Raw genomic sequence first — 16,408 nt, forward strand, 5'->3', positions numbered from 1 at the left:
CGCTGGACGCTTTGGCGGGAGCGCGATTCTTCTCCACACTAGATTTACTTTCGGGATTCTGGCAGCTTCCTCTGGACGATGATTCTAAGCCTAAAACTGCTTCCCGTACACCGCACGGCCTGTTCCAATTCAACCGGTTGCCGATGGGCTTACACTCAGCGCCGGCAACTTTCCAGCGATTGATGGAATTGGTTTTGGCTGGATTGCAATGGGAATCGTGCCTGATTTATTTGGATGACGTTATTGTCTTTGGTAAAACTTTTGATGAACATCTCCAGAGGTTGCGGGCGGTTTTCCTAAAGATGCGGGCTGCTAATTTGAAATTTAAGCCCCAAAAATGCCATTTGTTACGCGAGTCGGTGCGTTATTTGGGGCACATCGTAGGGCGCTCGGGTATTGCTACCGATCCCGCCAAAACGCAGTGTGTCAGCTCCTGGCCGACTCCCACCTCGGTGGGAGAGGTCAGGAGTTTTATTGGCTTCGCATCATATTACCGACGCTTCGTCGCTAATTTTGCAACAATTGCCAAACCCCTACACGCGTTAACATCTAAAGGGGTTCGGTTCCACTGGGGTCAGGATGAGGAAGCTGCTTTCTGCTCCCTTCGGGACGCGCTGGTGAAGGCTCCTCCCTTGATTTACCCAGATTTTTCGAGGCCGTTTTTGCTCGACACCGACGCGAGCAACACGGGTATTGGAGGCGTGCTTTCCCAGGTGGTTGACGGCGTGGAACGGGTGGTCGCGTACGGCAGTCGGGTGTTGTCTCCAACGGAGCAAAGATATTGTGTCACCCGTAGGGAACTGTTGGCAATTGTCTATTTCATCCAACAGTATCGCCCATATCTGTACGGTCGGCATTTCACCGTCCGCACAGATCATGCGGCACTGCAGTACGCCCTGAAGGTTCAACAGCCATCGGGACAATTGTCCCGATGGCTGGAGGTCCTCCAGGATTTCAGTTTTGAAACCACTTATCGTAAGGGCGTTCGCCACACCAACGCTGACGCTCTGTCACGGATGCCAACCGCCTCCGAATGCGCATGTCTCCTGGGGTCGGGGCGTTGCAAGCCAGTGGGGGACGTGATGGTTCCGGTCCTGGCGGCGGCCGCCGACGATGAAACGGTAGTCCCCATTGATATCGCCGAACAGGGGAGAGATTCCCTGCTTGGATTGCCCGTTGATGAATGGGGGCGCCTCCAGTTGGAGGATGCCTCCCTCCTCGCGTTGCGTCGTCGCGCCGGGGAGAGGGGGCGTGTGACGGGTCATGCCGACGCATGGGAAACCCATGCGGGCTTGCTTATGCATTGGGACGGGAAATCCCAGCGTCACCGGCTGGTGGTCCCTTCTGGCCTACGAGGTAAGGTGGTGTGGGCTGCTCATGAGCGCCTCCTCCACCTAGGTACCCAGAAAACACTCGCCTTGCTTCAGCTGAATTTTTTTTGGCCGGGTATGACAAGGGATGTTGCTGATCTGTTGGCGGCATGCCCTCAGTGTGCGCAGCGCAAACCACCGGCACGGGAGTCGAACCCGCCCTTACAATCCATCCAGGTCTCCAGAATAAATGAACTGGTCGCACTGGATATTCTGGGGCCATTCCCCGCCACCTCCAGGGGAAATAAATATTTGCTTACTGGGGTCGAATATTTTACGCGCTGGCCTATGGCCTGGCCCCTGGCGAATCAGTCGGCAGCAGCCATCGTCGACGCCTTTGTCCAAGGTTATGTCATGGACAAAGGTGCCCCGGAGCGGTTGTTGACCGACCAGGGTAGAAATTTTTCGGGGAAACTCCTAAAACAAGTCTGTGATCTCCTGGGAACGAAAAAAATTCGAACCTCCCCCTATCACCCGCAAACGGACGGGATGGTCGAGCGTCTGCATCGCACCATCACGTCTATGTTGTCGCAGCAAGTTTCGGACTCACAGGCTGATTGGGACTTACAAATTCAAGGGGTTCTAGCGGCATACAGATTGGCTCCCCATGCTGCGACGGGGTTTTCACCTTTCTTTCTTATGTATGGCCGCGAACCCGACCCACCTGTTCGGGCACAGTTGCAGATCCACGTGCCGCTGGGCAAATCTAAATTGGACGATCACGTTAAATTTAACCTTGACAAACTGACTGAGGCGCGGGATGCGGCGAGGCTAAATTCTGACAGGCGTCAGAAGGCGAACGAGCGCCTCAGACTGGCTCGCGCGCACGTGCTGCAGTGGAAGCCGGGGGACAGGGCATGGCTGCACTGTCCCCAGGTACCACTCGCGACCTCCTCTAAACTCGTACGCCCGTGGCGGGGCCCCGTCGAGGTTATTGAGGTTTTGAGGCCTCAGTGCGTTCGAATCCAATGGGGGAGGCGCCGGTGGTTTGTACACCCCTCTAGGCTGAAGCCGTTTGTTGCGGTGCGGGGGCCCACGCCACGCACGCGAGGCCAAGCATGTGGGGGGTCGACCGACTCGGAGGGTCCGTCGCTGCTCTCGCCTGATGTGTTGCCGGCTGTCCCACCCACAGGTGTACCGGGAATGACGGGCTCACGCCCTGGAACCCCCACAGGTGATGCCGACAGTCGCGCGACTTCAATCGCGACCTCACCTCGAATGGGACAGCCGCCACCGGATGGTCCGCCGTCCGGGGTTGCCCCGTGTGACGGGCCTGCGGCAAGGACGCGCGCTAAAATGCGCAGACTCTTATAATATACAGCAGGAAGAAAAAGAAAAAAAAAAAAACTTTTCTTATTTATTTTCCTTCACGTGTCATGGTTACTGTATGCTGCGTCGGTGGTGTGCTCCTTGCACACTGAGTGTGTTGTGTTGTGTGGGCGCGGTGTGTGTGTTGTGGGTGCGTTGTGTGTCGTGGGTGTGCTGTGTGTGATGGGGGAGTTCCTGGCTAGTTGTACATACGTGCTTACGGATTTCGTATTTATGCGGGGGGGGGGGGTGCGTCGGACATTCCCTTCGGGGGTATGGTTGTTGTTCTTGTTGTTGTTCTGCTATTTGCATTTTGTTGAAAAAATGAGGCACACACGGGGTCGAGGGGTAATTGTTCCTTTATTTGGAATTGTTGCAGCCGGGACGGCTGCGAGCTGTAATGGGGGGGGTGATGTAGGGCTGTTACGGGAGGGCTGTAAGTGCATACGATCCAATGGGTAACAAACACAGTGGGCGGAGTTACGGGAGTACACGGGGGGGGTGCCCGCAGCGACGTCCGCATCAGGCAGCCTGGGGGGTTGTGATCCTGATGGGGGGTATAAAGGGGGAGGACAAAGAGAGCTCGGGGCTCAGTCTGGGAACGAAGGAGGAAGAGTGAAGATCCCCTAGCTAGAGCCCTGGACTCCCCTCGACGCCGCCCTTGTCAGGGCTGCAGAGGAGCGAGCCAGAGGCGTGGTTCCGTGAACCAGGGTTAGACCCTGGGACTCCGGAGACCGTAGCCCGACTCACCAGTGTCGGGCCAGTTAGCCTCCCCTAGCTCGTTAGAGGAGGACTTGGGGATAGGTGAGATTAGCTAGGGGGTATCCCCAGTTATCCGGGTGAGGGGGCCGCTACCCCCTCTAGTGTTGTCCTGTACCGATAAGCTGAAATAAATATACGTGTGCCTCAACCTGGGTGTCCAGCGTCTTCACCGGTACTTCACACGTATGGAGGCCGCAACGGCACACGAGTAGGTGGGTTGCCAGCAAAATGCTCGCACACACGCATACACACGCACAACGCACACACACATACATACACAACGCACACATGCCCTCAATCACCCACTCACTCTCACACGCATCCACTCACTCAATCACCCACTCACTCTCACACGCATCCACTCACTCTCACTCACCCAACCACTCACATACACTCACCCACTCACTCAATCATAGACCCACCCATCCACTCACCCACCCACTCACCCGCCCACTCTCACACTCAACCACTAACCCACCCACCCACTCACTCTCGCCACGAGTTAACCCACTTCTCTCTGCTACAACTCTTCTCCCGTCGTCATCATCATGGTTATCGTCTCTTGTCCCCACAAGCTCTTACAATCAATCATAACCTCGCTCAATGCAACAAAGACACCCATTGTCTACAACTTTAACGGTGCCGTTTGTTGCTGACCGCTTGACGTTTTGGCCCTCTGGGCCTCTGCTCCATCATCATCATGATCATGATCAGGACGACCCGTGGGCAGACAGCCCGGAGTGGGTCTGTGCCACTGTGCACCTCGTCACTCCACTGCCTTCTCTGTTTTGGAGTGCCATTGTGACTCAAGTGGCCGCCACATCTTTCTGCGCCTCTGCTTAGAAAGTGTTAAAAACGTCCCACGGAACGATCTCGCCGAGACAACAGAGAGAGAGAGCGAGGAGGAGGAGAAGGGACAAAAAAAACACACACCCCAGCCAGTGCTTAAACACTCGACCGGAGTAAAAAAAAACAAGGAACGGGTCGGAGCGAGAGATGTCGCCTCCTCTTCCTCCTCATCCTGCTCCTGCTGCTGCTCACTGCTGCTGCTGCTGCTCCTGCTGCTGCTGCTCACTGCTGCTGCTGCGGCTCCTGCTGCTGCTGCTGCTGCTCCTGCTGCTGCTGCTGCTGCTCACTGCTGCTGCTCACTGCTGCTGCTGCGGCTCCTGCTGCTGCTGCTCACTGCTGCTGCTGCGGCTCCTGCTGCTGCTGCTGCTGCGGCTCCTGCTGCTGCTGCTGCTGCTCACTGCTGCTGCTCACTGCTGCTGCTGCGGCTCCTGCTGCTGCTGCTCACTGCTGCTGCTGCGGCTCCTGCTGCTGCTGCTGCTGCTCCTGCTGCTGCTGCTGCTGCTCACTGCTGCTGCTCACTGCTGCTGCTGCGGCTCCTGCTGCTGCTGCTCAATGCTGCTGCTGCGGCTCTGCTGCTGCTGCTGCTGCTGCTGCTCACTTTTGCTGCTCACTGGCGGCGTTTCGTGGGGTCGCTCTCTGCCCCCTCCCCGTCTCTCCCGCGGCAGCTGAGTCAACAGGGAGACGCAGGCGGCCAACACGTGGGGATGGTGACGACGATGATGACGATGATGATGATGTGGTTTGGGCTGTTTAATCTCGCCCCCTGTTTGCTGTTTTGTTTGCTCACCGAGTGAGCGGGGGAGGTGGGTGGGGCAACTCCTTGACTTGAGATAATTGCTCGTTGTGAGAGCTCTCCGAGACCACTGGCGGTACAAGCGACACAGAACGATAGTAACGAGAGAGAGAGAGGCAGTACAAGCGCGACAGAGTGGGTGGGAGTCGTGACAGCGTTCAAGCGCCCTGATCACGGCGGCGTCTCTGCCGTGGACGATTCGTCCCCCGCAACAGAAGAATGCGAGAGACAGAGCGACGTGTTTACTACACAGGGTGGGAGGCGGAGTGGGCGGGAGGGGTCACTCCTTCAAGTGAATGCCTGCAGTTGCCAGTGGGAGAGACACCGCCACCACCGCCTCCACCACCGTGGCCGCCATCGGCCAGCAAGTGTCACCGCCGTGTTGTTGTGCGGCTCATGTTCAACGTGCATCTGCACGTCACCGGCGCAGCGAGCGAGGGGTTGAATTAAAGGCGACTTCATGGAGTGCGTGACCCGTACAGAGTGCTGGGTGACGCCTAAGCCACTCAGGCCTGGATCCATTTTCTGCGAACAAGGGACATTTGCCTGAAACGTCGCCTCATATATATTTATATTAGGGGGCGGTGTTATTGATGGATGATGATGATGCTGCTGCTGCGTTGAGACTTATTTGTGCATCACTGCCAATAAAACATCACACCAAAAATAAAGACCACGGTGTTAAGATGCCTCCGGCAGATAGGCGGGGATGGAGATCGATTGAGGAATCTCGTAGAGACCCAGAGGACCTCGCCAATCCGCACTGACCCCCTTGTGGTGAAGTATGGTCAACATGGGTTGCACACCTCCGAGCTATAAAATAAAGAAATAGAACACACGGATGTATCGTGGGAAAGAGAGATGCGTGTTTAAGAGTATTTCAGCTGTTGCTATTCGTGTCCAGGTGATAAACCACTTCGTTGAGATATCAATTGTGGACAGGTGGCATCTGAAAAAGAGCTGAAACAGCTCAGTAGGGGCCTTATCTGGTAAAGTAAAAAAGAAATACACATCTCCATGCATCGCCTCGAGTGGTGCGGAATTGTGATTTACAGCACCGCACTGCACCGCGATCGTTCCGTAAGTGACACTTTAATGTCCCTGGAAGATTGAGAGCTGCTACCCAGGATAGCTGCTGCTGCTGCCTCTTCAACAGAAAGATGGTTCTGGGTAAAAAGCGAGGGCGGGTAGCGACCCTCTTCGCGGACTGTGACGTGAGCCCTGGCCGGGAATGCCAATCTGGTCGCCGCGTTATTAGAGCAGTGCGCTAATCGCTGCGCCACCACTCCCCCCCTCCCAACGACGACAACGTAATTAGGTAATTAGGTTAACAAAGAAACCCCCAGGTGTTCACGCAACACAAGGCTTCTGCTCTCAATGAGTTCTTATCTGCTCACAGACAAAGGTGATCCTACCCACCCACTCACCTGTTGTGATGTTGTCATGCACGCACTGGTGGCCGCGCGGAATAGTAACACATTGCAGCCGAGGCGCCACTCGGAAAGGCATGGTGCAGATAACATCAAAAGACACAACTGTGTTCGGTACGTGTGCTACAGCCCTGGTATTCATTCTATAAGTTGTATATGTAGTGCAGGGGGGGAGCGGTGGCGCAGTGGTTAGCGCACTGCCCTGCGAACACGGCATCCCCCGGTTTGATTCCCGGCCACGGCGAACGTTAGTGGCGAGTTGATATCTGGAGCCGGTGCCGAGTGTCCCCACCGCCACCGCCACCCCGCACTGACCAGCGTGGTGAAGTATGGCCAAACAACGCTAACCCTCCCCACGGCCGGCACCGCGTGGGGGAGGGAGACCTGGCTGGTGGCCCTCGCGAGGTGGTGGGGGTCACCTTACAGCTCAATGCCACTCTGAAGGTGACACGTTTCAGTGCAAAGCTAGAAAAGCGCGTATTTGGAAGAGGTGGGGTTACCCACACGTTACCCCACCACGCACGACCTGCCGATCGACGCAACATCATAACAGTCGTCGTCACCATCATAACGATCATCATCAGAAATATCAGCCTAACATTCCTCATCGTTCAGGAATTGTCGAATCACCATGTTCATCATAAAACCACTTGTACTCTTCATAATCAACATAATCATCGTAACAGATGGCATGGTGTAGACTGTGGAGAGAAGTGGAGGAGAGACACGTGGAAGAGAGACACGTGGAGGAGAGACACGTGGAGGAGAGACACGTGGAGGAGAGGCACGTGGAGGAGAGGCACGTGGAGGAGAGACACGTGGAGGAGAGGCACGTGGAGGAGACACTCACCCGAATCCTCCTCATGGCGGCCACGATCTCCACCCGACTGTTGGGTCGCGGGACATCCAGGCTACCCACGTACTGAGGACGAGACACACACATCCACACACACACACATCCACACACACACACATCCACACACACACACATCCACACACACACCACCACCTCGTTACCACATCATTACCCTCGCTCAGCTCAAGACGCAGCAGATTCATCGCAATCTTGTATCGTTCGTGTCAACATTAATCGCCATCATCATGATAATGCAGCATTCGTTTCACCATCATCAACGCCACAATCATCACCGTCCATCATCAGCGTCATGTATTAAAAAATAAAACTCACGTTCGTCAATAACTTGGTGCGGCCTTAAATGGAAAAGGACACAGTAGGCAATGTTTGGGGTAACGGTCCCTTCTTAATAACACGCAGAGAGGCGAGAGAGAAGCAGAGTGGATAACGTAATCTTTCTGCTAAGGCCACGGTGTTGTTTTTTGTTGACGAATGCGTCGTCGTTGTTGTTGTCGGTAATTGTGGTTGTGCAACATTGCCAACGCAGCAGCAGCGTCACAGAATAAAATAATTCTGTATCATTCCATGAAGCAGCACCGTCACTATCGTCACGATCATCATCATCGCTCATTCATAACAGCAGCTTCAGCAGCAGCACTATAGAGATACTGTACACACTGAATTCTACACAGAACCACGATCACCACTATGATCAATGCTCAAAAGACAAAAGCGTTGCCTTTATTACCATCATAATTTTTTTCAACATCACTGCTACCACCATCATCATCATTATCTTCACTTTACACAAATGCATCTCGTTCATCAGAGCAGCAGCGTCCAGTTTTTTGTTGTTGTTGTTGTTGTAGCTCGCGTATCCACCCCTACTTGGTGTCTGTGAAGAAGAGCTTCATAGCTCATCGGATTCCTCCTGCAGTCGAGATAAAAATTCAGATTCTGATCACCACCACCTGTACGGGAATCGGCGTCTGTGTTCGGGCAGCAGGAATTGGTTTGTCCCGAGATCTGGTACCGGCATTGCGGTGTTCAACTTCGTCGCCCGGTTGTGAACTTTGCGGTTTTGACGCTAGACCGAGTGCCGACTGACAAATATGTCTGGGTTTGGTCTACAGTGGGAAATGTGGCGGCCCTATCGCCACCACAATCATCACAAACTATCACCACCATCATCATCAACAAACACCACCACCACCCCAATCACTTAAATCAATAAGTAGAGCATTTCACTTCACACATCACGATAATTATCACCCCTATCAGTGTCATCATCACAACCACCACCCCAGTAAACATGCCAACGTTGTGCCAACATTGGTACGTGGTTTGAACCGTTGGACCAACATTTCCCCAACATCCATGTTTACTGGGACAATAAAAGACAAAGATCCCCCGTAAAGCCTTTAACAGATTTGGGGCAAGAGCGCTGTTAGCTAGTAGCACCTATGAATGCCGGCACGGCACACGAAGGGGTCAGTGGCCAGCACCACGCGCGGCCGCCTTTGTCTCCCCAGCGGCGATGTTTACACACCGCACTAGGTACTCATTTGAGGCCGAGTCGACCGAGGGGAGGTCCAGAACCGGTTCAGATAATCATCACCGTCATCATAACAGCGACCATCATCACACCGCCACACATATATATAATCCGTCAAATCACCCCCATTACAACCGATTATGTAAAGATACACGAGCTGAGTGTGTCATTTCAAACCACCGCCATCACCACCACCACCTCACTTACTGACAGTGCACATTTCGTCATCCATCACGGAGGCAGAACCACCACCATCACTTTACACAAACAAATTTGGTACACCATTTAGCAGAGAGCCATCGTAACCACAATCATCACCACTATCATCATTATAATAACCACCATCATTATTGTCAACACTAACACCAATTCATAATAATGGAGGTATTTTGGGTTAGATCGCGTAAATATATAGATGTGTCGTTAAAATCCGCCACCACCCAACACAGCCAATTAGTAAGGTTTGTCAAACCTATATTATGGACTAACAACAAGTGCCGTGTTTGATTTCACACCACATCACCACCACCACACTCACCACCACTATGGAGCGCATAAAGTAAACACACACTTTGTGGTGATGCTGCTGCTGCTGCATTGGCTGGCAGTGGTGCACACACACACACCTAGCAGATGCAACTGGAGGATTCCCACTGCCCCAAACATCGCCAATGACGCCTTTATCGTTAAGGCCACACATGCAGCCTTGTCGATTCGTTTTGTAAGAACAGAGATGCTGGGCTAAATCGTCCTTAACTTGACACAACAATCATCGCTCACACAAGCACGGACAGTCTTCATCACGGCACCACCATCAACATCATCATCAATTACCAACAACATCCTCGCACCAATTTCCATATACACCACCACCACCTAGAATCCTAGACGCCTGTCTGGTAGACGTAACCAACAGGGCACCACCACCACCACCACCAGAGAAAGTGGCATGAATTATGAAGTGGGCCAAGCGATGATTTATGGAACATGGAGTGCGTCTTCCATTAATTAAAACAGCCGGGCTGGCAGCTTCTTACCGGAGGCAGACTCATCAACTACTGCCAGGACGCCTCTACGGCTGGCTGTCCTCCTGATACCTCGTCAACAAACACAAGCTCAGCACATTCGTCAACAACACTGTGGCCTTTAAAGGAAGAATACCAACCCAAACAAGCCCCTCGGATCGGTGCCCCGTGACCCCAGGGCCACTGGCATGACCCTATGGCCTGTGTGAAGACTCTGCGGCCAGCAGTTTCATGCCCCAATGGGCCAGTGACCTCGCAGTCCTGTGGCTGCTCGCCACGTGACCTGACCCAATGGCCTTCAGGTCTCACGACCGTATGGCCCAGTGGGCCTCACAAGCCTGTCCCAAACGCCCGTGACTCCATTATGGCCGTGACCCCCTGAATCAGCGGGCACCAAACCCATGCCAGAATGTGGTGAAGGTGGTGGTCGTGGTGAAGGTGGTGGTCGTGGTGAAGGTGGTGAATGTGGTGATGGTGGTGATGGTGGTGAATGTGGTGATGGTGGTGAAGGTGGTGAATGTGGTGGTCGTGGTGAATGTGGTGAACGTGGTGAACGTGGTGAAGGTGGTGAATGTGGTGGTGGTGAATGTGGTGGTCATGGTGAATGTGGTGGTCATGGTGAATGTGGTGAAGGTGGTGACGATGGTGAAGGTGGTGGTCGTGGTGAATGTGGTGAACGTGGTGGTCGTGGTGAATATGGTGAACGTGGTGAAGGTGGTGAATGTGGTGAAGGTGGTGAATGTGGTGAAGGTGGCGGTCGTGGTGAAGGTTGTGAAGGTGATGAATGTGGTGAAGGTGGTGAAGGTGGTGAAGGTGAAGGTGGTGAATGTGGTGAAGGTGAAGGTGGTGAAGGTGGTGGTCGTGGTGAATGTGGTGAAGGTGGTGAAGGTTGTGAAGGTGGTGAAGGTGAAGGTGGTGAATGTGGTGAATGTGGTGAAGGTGGTGAAGGTGGTGAATGTGGTGAAGGTGGTGAAGGTGGTGAATGTGGTGAAGGTGGTGAAGGTGGTGAAGGTGGTGAATGTGGTGAAGGTGGTGAATGTGGTGAAGGTGGTGAAGGTGGTGAAGGTGGTGAATGTGGTGAAGGTGGTGAAGGTGGTGGTCGTGGTGAATGTGGTGAAGGTGGTGAAGGTTGTGAAGGTGGTGAATGTGGTGAAGGTGGTGAATGTGGTGAAGGTGGTGAAGGTGGTGGTCGTGGTGAATGTGGTGAAGGTGGTGAATGTGGTGATGGTGGTGGTCGTGGTGAAGGTGGTGATGGTGATGAAGGTGGTGGTCGTGGTGATGGTGGTGAATGTGGTGAAGGTGGTGATGGTGATGGTGATGAAGGTGGTGGTCGTGGTGATGGTGATGAATGTGGTGATGGTGGTGAATGTGGTGAATGTGGTGAAGGTGGTGAATGTGGTGAAGGTGGTGAATGTGGTGAAGGTGGTGAATGTGGTGAAGGTGGTGAAGGTGGTGGTGAAGGTGGTGAATGTGGTGAAGGTGGTGAAGGTGGTGAAGGTGGTGGCCGTGGGTCTCACCTTGGCCTGGAACTGGATGCCGTGGTGGAAGGCATCGTCGATGTGCAGAGGAATCCTCGAGTCGTATCCATCATCCACGAGGTTGTATTTGCTCTTCAGAGGCATGCTGCTTGCTCCGGGTGATTCAGATGATATTGATGACGACGAAGATGATGATGGTGGCGGCGGCGGTAATGATGGAGATGGTGATTCAGATGATGTAGATGATGTACGGGTGTATGGCCTCCAAGAATATGACGATGTTGTTAGTGATGAGGACGATGATGAAGAACTGAACGCCTCCGCTGCAATTGTTGCACGAGTCTGTGGTCTCCAAGGAGCGGATGACGATGGTGATGACGATGGTGATGAGGATGGTGATGATGGTGATGATGATATAGAATTGAACGCGTTAGCAGCAATCACTGCACAGGTCTGTGGCCTGCAGAGAGATGATCTATGACGATAAACACTGATGATGATGACGGTAGTGGTATCACTAATGATGATGATGATCAGATGGCGGCGATGATGCCGCTGATGATGCCGCTGATGAGGATGATGACGATACCAAAAAGTGTATCGGCTCCGACGAGGTGAAGACACGGCAGTCGCAGGAGGATGATGAGGAGCAAACGATGTCTTACGGCAAAGCCACGGCGCGCGTAATCACCACCACCACCATCATCCTCGCGCAAAGGTTACGCGTACTAAGGTCAAACCCCGGGTAAACACCGCTACCTACGCCTGGCCCGCTCCCTCCCCCCCTCTCTCTCCTGCAACGATCACCAATGGCGAGGGATGTTCATTGCGCGCAGTTCCCCACCTCCGCGTGTCTCCGCTCCCCCTCCCGTCTCTCTCTCTCTCCCTCTCCGTTTGCCCGGCTCGCTCGCTCGCCTCGACCGCTCCTCGATCGCTCCCGCCGCCCGCCTCGCCTCGCCTCTCTCTGTCCGCGTCCCTCTGCGCGCGTCTCTCCGTCTCGCCCGCCCGCCCGCCCCGTCCGCTGTGCTGTGCGGTCACTCCGACGTCCGAGCGATCTTGCCGTGGGTAGTGGTGGTGGCGGGGTGGTGGTGAGGGGGTGGGAGAGCAGAGAGAGAGAGGCCGGGGACGGGCGGGCGGGCGTTTCTCGGGGGGCCGTGGCCGATCACGCAAAGCCGCCGCCGCCGCCCCGGGGGAGCGCCCCCTGCTGGTACCTGCAGGGACCTGTCCCGACCTCCAGCCCCGCCACCAGAGCTACCGGTACCGCCCACTGGGGGTGTGCGACTTCACCATCATCATCATCACCGCCTCCTCCTGCTGCATCACCATAACCACAGCCAAAGGCAAAGAACCCCCGTATAGCCTCGAAAGATGTTTGGAGCAAGTGCTCTTAGCGATCACCTATGAAGACCCGCAAGGCACACGAAGGGGGGGGGGGTCGCGTATGGATGTTGAACTTCTTTCACACCGTACGTAGACGACCGTGCCAATTGGAGGTGCAGGGGAACAAACGAAACAAGCACCACGCCCGACCGCCTTTGTATCCCCCGTGGCGACGTTCAAACAGTGCACCAGGAACTCTTTTGAGGCCGAGTCGACCTCGGGGAGGCTCAGGACCGGATAATCGTCGCTGGCGTTGGCCGTGAGCGGGAATCGGACTCGGCTCGCCGCTTTTGCAGTTCAGCGCGGCTAACCGCTACCTTACCGCACCCCACACAACCACAACGACCACCACCATCGCCCCAGCATCACCTCCCCCCCCTCCTCCTCCCATACCAGCCAACCCTCTCGCGTGGCCACGCGTCAATAAACTCACAGCACGTGGGCGTGGGCAGGTAAGGAGCGGGGCAGGTGTGGGATGGTAACCACGTGGGCGGGCTAAGCGACGCTCACTGCAACTAAACATCCATCACTCACACATCATTGGCAGCCCGGGGACAACGTGGCCCAATACGCTAAGCGGTCAGCAACAAACAGCAATGTATTTAAATATATTAATTTAAAATTACATACATAGAGCAAAACTGTTTCACCCGGATGAGGAATCCCTTGAGATGGAGCATCACGTTTACAAAGGAGTCTATCAACAACAAGGCAACTCATCTTCTTGGTTCTTTCGGTAAAGTCACGTAGAAGGGAAGTGATAAAATAATAAAAATAAAACACAATAAAATAATTCTCACGACGTTTCGGCTACAACGCAAGCAGCCGTCTTCAGGTGAAGAATGAGACACTGCCAAGCTAGGAGCTTATATATATAAGCTGAGTTGGAGGTGTAAGAAGAGCGCCTTAACAAAGGAATGTGCATATCAAGAGGAATTCAGCATATTCATGGGAAATGCGTAGGAGGTGGGCGGGGGGTTTCAAAGTCATAGAGGCAATGTTAATAGTATATAGTATGTAGAAGCTTCTACATACTATTAACATTCCCTCCCTTTGTTAATGCTACCCCCTGCCCCCTCCCTTTGGTGCTGCTGATCCTGCATAATGCATGGGCATAATATGACTTTGAAACCCCCCCGCCCACCTCCTACGCATTTCCCATGAATATGCTGAATTCCTCTTGATATGCACATTCCTTTGTTAAGGCGCTCTTCTTACACCTCCAACTCAGCTTATATATATGCTCCTAGCTTGGCAGTGTCTCATTCTTCACCTGAAGACGGCTGCTTGCGTTGTAGCCGAAACGTCGTGAGAATTATTTTATTGTGTTTTATTTTTATTATTGTATTACTTCCCTTCTACGTGACTTTACCGAAAGAACCAAGAAGATGAATCCCTGCAGTCACGAAAGCTGTAAATCGAAACAAGGCAACTCCTATGACTAATTGGGAATGGGACGCAAGCGTAGGATTGATCACCCTGTCGCTGGCCGCCTTTGGGGAGGGTGTATAGTGTGAAAGGCCGAAACACCCTAGGAACCAAAGGTACACTACTGACGATGCGCTCCCCAAATTTCACCAGGCTCACTGTTCATGAACTCTTGGAAGTGCTTGCACAAAGGATAGTAACATCTCATCCTGTGTTCTTGGAATCAGGGCGTGTCGTGGGACATGCCGAGCAGATACTGGGTGACAACGTGCACACAACTCCACCATCTGTGACTTCACTTCCAAAGTGGAGCGGTGCGGAGGGTAGAGGCAGAAAGAGAAGTGTGGTGAGTGAGTAGTTGAGTAGGTGAGTGAGTGGGTGATTGGGTGGGTAAGTGGTTGAGTGGATTAGTAGTTGAGTGGGTGAGTGGGCGGGTAAGTAGTTGAGTAGGTGAGCGAGTGAGTGGGTAATTGGGTGGGTCAGTGGTTGAGTGGATGACTAGTTGAGTGGGGGCTAAGTAGTTGAGTGAGTGGGTGAGTGAGTGGGTTATTGGGTGGATAAGTGGTTGAGTGGATGAGTAGGTAAGTAGGCGGGTAAGTAGTTTAGTGGGCGTATGAGTAGGTGGTGGAGTGGATGAGTAGTTGAGTGGGCGGGTAAGTAGTTGAGCAGGTGAGTGAGCGATTGGGCGGGTAAGTAGTTGAGTGGGTGAGTGAGCAAGTGGTTGAGTGGGTGAGTAGTTGAGTGGGTGGTGGCCGAGTGATGGAATGTATGGGTGAGTTGTTGAGTGGGTGAGGGAGTGGGTGAGTGAGTCAATGGGTCTTGGAAAGTGGTGAGGTTATTTGATATGAGCGGAACGATGCAAATGATCAAGGAGAATACCTGACGCAAGATTGCCAAATATTGGAACTCTCAAAGCAGCTGTGCGGAACTGCTTGTACAGTCGGCAGCCATCATCCACTTGTAGGGATCTGTCAAGGAGGACGTGGGGCTCGGAGGGCAGCCGTGTGGGGCTCGGAGGGCAGACGTGTGGGGCTAGGAGGGCAGCCGTGTGGGGCTCGGAGGGCAGCCGTGTGGGGCTAGGATGGCAGCCGTGTGCCGAGAGTGGAGGCAAGCACACGCCGGGCTTGGTCGAGGTGCCCCTCTGCTTTGTTGTTCACGCCGATGGACTCCGTGGCCACTCGGGACGCTCCATCGCTCGACTCTGGCTGGCGGTGACGCGGCGACCGCGCCACCTGGCGGCGAGAAGCGGCATCGTCCTCGCGCGGCGCTTCCGCGGCCGTCGGGAACGTTCTTTCCTTCCGATATTAGGAAGCCGCTGGGAGCTGCGAGCTTTACAATCACCTGGATTGAAAACTCACTCCTTTAGAACTGCCTTGTGTTTAGTTTGTCGTTCCCTCGCACCTCCGACGAGCGCGGTTGTCTCCGAACCAACGCGACAGAAGTTCAACACGCACACGGTACCGGCACGAAGCGATAACCACGCCGGGTGTTTGAATGCTTTTTAAATATATTTAATTTATTCATTGACAGATACTAAACACATCTCGTGGATTCTCTCGTGCCACTTGTGGCTGTTGCGGTCCACTGCTTTGCACAAATCAGACACGGAACCCACGTGACCAGGCCAAGGAATCTCGCACCTGTGGGTACCACCTGAGGAGGTGGCATCGCTGTGCCACGCTTCCAATTCATTTACGTGGCCAATCACAGTGAACGAATGGCGTGAATCACCGTTTCAAACGGGTGGGGGGTTAACCAGCTGAAGTTCGCTCTCATTATTCGGAGTACGAATGCCATCGGTGAGACTCAACGTGTTGCTGGCGCTCCACAACGATGGCAGACCGAACGAGGCACACAGCTTCAACAGAAACACGGAGGCGCAGAAAGACTCCCACCACGAACACATCCCCCCCCCCACTCTGACTGGTCTGGGGTCTAGATTTACCGCCTGCCACGAAATGTGCAAGTCAAGGATGGGCCCTGTACAGCCACCAGCGGCGCCTGCCAACTACACGGACCTCAAGTCCCTCCCCGATCTTCGCAAGCGAAGAACCAACCGGCGACTACCGAAGGGTCGGTACAGGATCGCTGGCCTGGCCCCGTGGGCTAAAACGGCACAAAGTGACATCAGCGACAACAACAATAACAACAACATCAGCAGCAAGTCACAACGG

The 16,408-nt window shown here is 54.0% G+C and overlaps 1 protein-coding gene across 2 annotated transcripts in view; it reads right to left on the bottom strand.

Annotated features, from left to right (window-relative positions):
* The window catches only part of LOC144937819 (carboxyl-terminal PDZ ligand of neuronal nitric oxide synthase protein-like), a 56,068-nt gene extending 43,369 nt beyond the window's left edge, over positions 1-12,699 (bottom strand). Inside the window, exons 1-2 of one of the 2 annotated variants that reach the window (XM_078865308.1) lie at positions 12,271-12,699; positions 7,363-7,434 (exon numbers count right to left, since the gene is read on the bottom strand). In XM_078865308.1, the coding sequence (XP_078721434.1) occupies positions 7,363-7,377 (15 nt within the window). In that variant the 5' untranslated portion in view covers positions 7,378-7,434; positions 12,271-12,699. Of the gene's footprint in view, positions 1-7,362; positions 7,435-11,465 lie in introns of both variants that reach the window. The other variant, XM_078865307.1, reaches the window with a different exon arrangement.
* Positions 12,700-16,408: the final 3,709 nt, after the last annotated feature.

Source organism: Lampetra fluviatilis, chromosome 20 (genome assembly GCF_964198595.1).
Source record: "Lampetra fluviatilis chromosome 20, kcLamFluv1.1, whole genome shotgun sequence".
NCBI classification, from domain to species: domain Eukaryota; kingdom Metazoa; phylum Chordata; class Hyperoartia; order Petromyzontiformes; family Petromyzontidae; genus Lampetra; species Lampetra fluviatilis.